Raw genomic sequence first — 6,607 nt, forward strand, 5'->3', positions numbered from 1 at the left:
GATCAGGTGATATGACCAAGGATGAGGTCATATGAGGTCATGCACAGCCATGCACAGCAGGTCACCTGACCATCCAATCCTTCCAGCAGGTTCCAGCACATGCCAAGGTATACCAGCTACTTCCATGTCATAAAGGCTTAGTCATGTCTCTTGACCAAGCAATGAGCTGGTGCCCTGACAGGGAGACAATTAAGGAGACCTTGGAGCATGTGCATTATTATGTCCTCACTGCTGTGAACCTATTACTTGATGCCTCATGGTAGATGCAAGATAACCCACCTCAAATCAGTGCCAGGGCTGCCTGCCACAAAAAGGCCCACAGCTCTATGCAACCCCCTCAACCAACTGAAGGCAGGGTAACAGGATGACACAGACTTTGAAGGCAGTGCCTTGAAAGGGATGTGCAGGTCGGTATTCCAACTGTTTGAGAGGGGGATTGGTATAATGCCATTATGGTTGCAAAAACCAGCATGAGGCAAATGGGGCATGAGGAAGTGTTGGAAGGTGAAGAGCTCCTGAGAGAGGCACTGATCAAGAGTGCTTTTGCCCAAACCCTGTGCATATAGGAAACAAAGGTGCAAGTATGAGGGACCACCCCCTTCAGCTATATGTCAGGGTTTGACCTCTGCAAACTCCTATGCAAACTCTGATTCGGCTTGAATGCCACTGTTTCGACACATTCAACCCCTCATTTGAGGCTATCAGAGATGAGAAGCCCCTTCTGACAGGCCTCTCTCCCCATTTGGGATAGATGGCAAGGCTATCAGTGATTGTTCACCTTTTGCAAGGACTGAACACTCAAGTTGCACATTCGCTCAAGACTGTTGGTTATGTTGACTAGAGTTTTGACCCCTTTGTCAAGTTGCTAGAACACCCAAAGGACTTTGGGGCCTAAGGCATAGGGGGTTGGGGTTCAGACACCTTTTGGACCAGCCAATCAATCATGTTCGACTCTTCACAGGCCTTGGTCATGGGCCTCAGCAAGGCTTTCGACAGATTGAAGACAAGTAGCCACCTTTTGGCAATGTTGGCTACTTACTTAAAGTGCCTATGACTCAAGTATAGGTGATCAGGATCAGATTGGATCTTGAAGCATGTTTTGGCCAGGCTTTGGCTGACAATTGAGAAGTAGGGGTGAACCCTAGTGTGGAGATTGGGAGACTTTGCCCATGATCAGGAGACCGTCAGTCACAAGGTCTGCCTTGAGGTAAGATGGACAAGTACAGTTTCTCAGCCACAGTCTATTGCTTCCTTTTGTTTCCTCTGGCATGTATATGTAGGCACCAGTCTGAGGGCACAGAAGCCTCAGACTTGGTCTCTCAGGAATCCCACCATCTAGTATGACCCAAAACACTGATCTCCCTTGAAGGAGGTGAACTTTCCATGATCATGTTGATTGACCTCAGGTAGTAAGACCAAGGTACTCAATGACCTGGTGACACACCTGACTCTTCGTTGTACCCTCCAAAGGCTGGTGCTCCAGCCAAGACTGTTGACTTCCAGATGACTGGTGCTGATGTATCCAAAGTCTCTGCTGATAGGCCACTCTCCTAGAGCTGAGAGGTCTGACCTGTGCTCAATCTCTACAAAAGCTCATGAGGCAAGCCCAACACCCTTTCTTTTGGCAAGGTTCTCATCTATGAGCAACCGAACCCCTGACTACACTCCTGATGGCTCACCCTGTTTACCTGATGTCCATGCTGATTCTGCTGGCATTGCACTATGCTGCCAAAGTCTAGGTGACAGGCAACTCTGGACCCCTCCCCATCCGACATCCCCTGGATTCTGCCCAATCAATGAAGGGTTACCATTGAGATCCCATCCCCTCCCACTGATACATGTGCAATACCTCCATCAACTTCCGAAGGCATGGCTTTGTCCTGCCTGAGTCCAATGTTGACATGATTGGTCATCTATGACTTCCAACACCTTGTGGTTCAGCCTTGATACTGGTTTACTACAGCACCCCCCCTACTACCATTTCCAATTCTCCCATACTGACTTGTGTGACATGCTGAGCATGGTCAATTGTTGATGTATCAGGATTATTGACCCTCTTCCCATACCACCCTCACTACTCTCTGTGGCCAACATGACTGATACCATGAGAGATCCTGAAGCCAGCATGTGAGGACCACCAAGAGGTCTGATGTCAGGCTTTTGGATGATTAGTGGTTGTTTGGCAGTCAGGTCACCCCAATACATTGCAGCTTCACCCAAAACCTTTGTGTTCAGCCTCCACTTGATGGTGTGCCTTGAAACTATAGGTATATTATCAACTGTTTTGTCTGGGGAAGAGCTCATGTTATTGCTAGATGCACTGCACAACTACCATGCAGCTCTGTTGAAAGCCACTAATGTTCTGGGTCTCACAGCCACTGAGATGTCTCAGGTGAGCCAGGGTGGTGTCAGCTTTGCATTAGAGCACCTCAAATGCATGTGCAAATTTCTCAGATGCTGGACAGAGCACCAAGAGGTGTTGCTGATTTCATCATATGTTGAACTTTAGTGCTGATGTATTGCATGTTCCCAAATCATACCTATGATCCATATACATAGAAGACAGGCATCATCCATTGTTCAATGCTTTGCAAACAACAGGCATCTCACTTCCTGATCTTTCATGCCATTCTACTGATGGATAATCTGCATCATGACTATGCACAAATAAAAACGCAAAAACGGGGGATATCAGCTGCTTCAACGACATCTTTTCTCAGATCAGAAAGTGAAAGCACAGTTAGTGGTCTACTCGGGAGATGTCTGTCGGAGAGCCGCCTTCTCATGGAAAGAACTTAGTTCTTATATATTCATCATGATACAAATAATTTCAAGGCTGACATGGTACATGGAATTGGCCAGCTGGTTACGTACAAGACCCACGCCTGCCAGTCATCTCCTCTCTCCCCTTCCCGTACTCACCACAGCCTACACAACCCCTCCTCTTCACGTCCCTGATCTCTCTATGTGTACGGTACGATCTGGAGTGGACATGTTGTGTGTGGTGGTCAGAGCGCCATGATTGTGTGCCTCGTGGCCGTGTGGGCGGAGATCGCAGAGTAGCCCCGTTTGAGCTTTGCAGGTTGATGTGTAGTGACGTTGCGTTCGTTGTAGAGACGGTCACCACTCTGTCCGGGCCTCGCTGTCGCTTCAGGTTTCACCTCTCTCTCTTCCTCATCAACCAGTCACCACCTCGACTCCCCCGCACGAGCAGCACGGGTCGCCTCGATGAGGTTGTGAATACGCCTTGTTTGCCGGTGGGACTCGGGCTCGAGGGCACGGAGGAGGATGTGAGGGATCGTTCGAGTTCTGGAGGAGTGCAGACGCTCTTCGGGTGCAGGGACATCCTCGTATCTGGTTATGCTGGTCAGTACATGAAATAGACGTGAATAGGATAATCCCCACGGAGGGACTTGGCTTCCTACAGTGGCCACATGAGACCGATCCATGTGCAGATTCGAGGCCGCAGGAGTAGAGGTGCTCAGCACGATAGGGGTATCCTTCGGCCCCCTCGGACCCAGGACGTAGGTGCGACAGAGGAGGCACCGGTGAGCGGGGCCGTAAGAGGCTTAGCCAGGCTGTCTTCGTACAGTTGCATGTCGACCAAACGGGAGATTTGCCTATGGGTCGCGCAGTGTAGTCCTCCCTTAGTCGTAGAGAGCACATTTATCGTGCGAGAGGGGCGTGCGCAGTCCTCGAGCATTTGGACGCTATCGATGAGAAGCAATCAATGTGGAAAGCGGTCGCAGCAACAACCGCGGTCGATGAGTTGGACATCTCATTCAACGGGGCGGTGCTACCAAGCCAATTGCAAGACCGTGGTTTGTACAATAACAATTCAAGAGGGTAGATGTTGCAATAATTAGAATAGACAGTGCAATAGTAATACAACAATGTTATCTATTGATACGATATAACCTCTAAGGGGATCACCCTTCAATAACAACGTCGACAAGTTGAGTCTGAGACGAATCAAAGCCGGTGATGTCTCCTGGCCCTTCGCTCTGCCCTCTCTTCTTTTCTCTGCGTCTTCCTCGCTGTCCTCTCCTCCTTTCTCAGCTCTTTTCGCTCGATTCTCTCGAATACACGCATAGCAAGTTCGGCAGCACGTCGCTCTTCGGCACTAGCAGCTATTTTGCCGAGACTAGGGAAGACGAAGCTGGGGCGATGCGGGAGAGGCGCCGGGACAGACGAAGGTGCATTGAAAGCATTTACTGCCGCACGGTATGATCTGTAGAAAGCGACTGAGCGGGGTTGGAACCGGTGAGGAGGGTAGGAACGTACGGGAGTGGGTACATCGTCATTGGGTGAGACTGAGCAGGTGCACGATTGTACATCCCCTGGTCGTATGTTGGCAGGCTCGATACGTTGCCAAAGGGAACTGTGGGAAGGGGCGCATTTAGAAAGGGCATTATGATGTTTAGGGTTGGATATACAAGGGGTGGGGTATGCTTTTGTGCTGGTTAGCTATCGGGAGGGGCGGGCTGGTCTGGGGTGGTCACCAACGGTCACCAACGGCATATTTATACTTGTCCTCACAGGTCGAGCTGTCCCACCAGTACGATGCTGCGCGGTTGCGCCCTCCTCGCGGTCACGCACTGAGCGCAGCACAACAGTAACAAGACTGCCAGCAAGCTGCAGAAGCATCTCGGCTCCGGTCGGAACTGTGCGCTGCGGTGCATCGCATGGGGGAAGTGAATGCTGTGCAAGTTTGAAATATGACTGGACATGACTGCAAACCTGTTGTGGTTGATAAACTAGAGCCTGTAGTACAGCTGCTCCAAGTCAGTCCCCCCCTGCCAGATATTGAATCATTTGGTGCTTCTCATGTTGCCCATGTGGGCTGACATGCAGCACATTAGATGAGGCTGTTCCTCTTTCTGTGCTTGCTGCTTAATTACATGGTCACACACACAGAACACCTTCAAAATCATCAACACATTCCTTGCTATAGCATACTTCAACATAAAAGGCCCAATTTCAATCACCACAGGTGTCGTTAACAATGCTCAACTTTCTTATTCAACCTGTTCCATAGTCCATGGATCACTTACACTTTCACCTGCCCACACAACACCCAGCACTTCTATCTTCTCTTTCCAAGGAGCCCTCTTGCCATCCTCTGTTGAAACAACCAGATTTCTGTGATAATGAGTGAGAGGCTGCAGGCCTGATTCCTTGTGCCACTTGATCCAAGACAAGAAATCAACTGCATGGGGTATGCAGCCAAGTTCCAAATGATCCAGCTGGGGCAGCACACCTGGAAGAGATGCAGCTGTCAGAAAATGGCTGCACGCTAATGCATGGCAGAATGACCCTGTACCCTTGAAGTTACAGACAGATATTAGAGTGGGAAAAATCATGGCAAAAAAATTGGGAGAATCTGTGAGCAATGTAAGGTCTTTGAGTAGTGGCAACCCAATGAAAAAGCTGACTATGTGAGACATCTCACTATCCCAATCATAGCAGTTCAGCACTGCACATGTCAGGTTCAGGCACCTAAGTCAAGCACATAAAGCAAAGCCTCCCAAAAATTGGCCACCTGAAATGCAATATAGCTCTCTCAAGGTGGTCAAGCAAACCATACTGAGAGGATGGTCATTCTCCATGAGGTGAAGCATGTGTGTTTCCTCATCAAGATAATCCAATTGTAGTGGGCTCGTTGAGATTCATCCTCAAAGGTACAAGAGATTGATGATGAATAAGGGTGGAGAGAAGTGAGTCCAAGTCAAGGTGTGTATTGACCCATTCCAGGCTGAGGAGTGACATGGTCATCAACAAATGCCACCAGCTCATGTGCAGAGTTCAATGCATCAAATTTGGAGCACCTTGACAAAGCACTTGTATATCTTTGTTGTCATATGCTGTGCTCTGCGACCCTGACTTCCAGCAAGCCTTTTTCCTGAACAAGTCCACATTGAGCTCCCTGAGAAGCAGCAGAGAAAAACCTTGAGTACATCAATAGAGCCACAAAGTCAAGCTATTGGGAGCAAGGGGATAGTGGATGCTTGAATACCCAGCAAAGACAATTGCATCTTGCTAAATTTGGTGCAACCAAGTCAATGTAGTCACATGCAAGCTTGTAGTCAGGAATGGGTTTTGATATCTGTGCGCCAATACGTCTTGAGGGACATTAGAAGCTGATGCAGTCAGAGGAGCAACTTCATGAGGAACTGATGTATTACCAGACCATGTAGACAAAATCCCTGCATTGGATGGGGGCAGAAGCGGAATATTTGTGGAGCATGGCTGGGGATGGATCTGGCAACATAGTTCTGGGCCAAAGCAAAGTTCAAGATCAAGGGACAATTGACCTCTGAGATGAAACACCTGGCAAGTGACTTCCAGCATATCTTCCCTCTCATCTGCAAGATTTTGGATCCTGCTGTGCTGCTTCCATGATGATTAATCAAAGAATATCTTGCCAAAAGTCCTGTATTGGGAGTCGACCAAACTCAAGCTCATTGAGTGCAGCTTGCTGGTCAATAAGCTGTTTCATCAAAGATTCTTGGTTGATCTTGAGGTCTCTCTGACAGGTCAGGATACTCTTCTGCATGTCACTCTGCACTCAAAGCTTGTGGGTCAGGTGGGTAACTTCTGCATCCAT

At 48.9% G+C, this 6,607-nt stretch overlaps 1 protein-coding gene across 1 annotated transcript; it reads right to left on the reverse strand.

The window, feature by feature from the left end:
- Positions 1-3,972: 3,972 nt before the first annotated feature.
- DACRYDRAFT_106755 (uncharacterized protein) lies at positions 3,973-4,412 on the reverse strand (the record flags this gene model as incomplete). The annotated part of the gene is made up of 2 exons (XM_040768323.1): positions 3,973-4,231; positions 4,285-4,412. The coding sequence occupies 2 exons, from the start codon at positions 4,410-4,412 to the stop codon at positions 3,973-3,975; spliced, it is 387 nt and encodes a 128-aa protein (XP_040629585.1).
- Positions 4,413-6,607: the final 2,195 nt, after the last annotated feature.

This window comes from Dacryopinax primogenitus (assembly GCF_000292625.1).
Source record: "Dacryopinax primogenitus strain DJM-731 SS1 chromosome Unknown DACRYscaffold_7, whole genome shotgun sequence".
Taxonomy (NCBI): domain Eukaryota; kingdom Fungi; phylum Basidiomycota; class Dacrymycetes; order Dacrymycetales; family Dacrymycetaceae; genus Dacryopinax; species Dacryopinax primogenitus.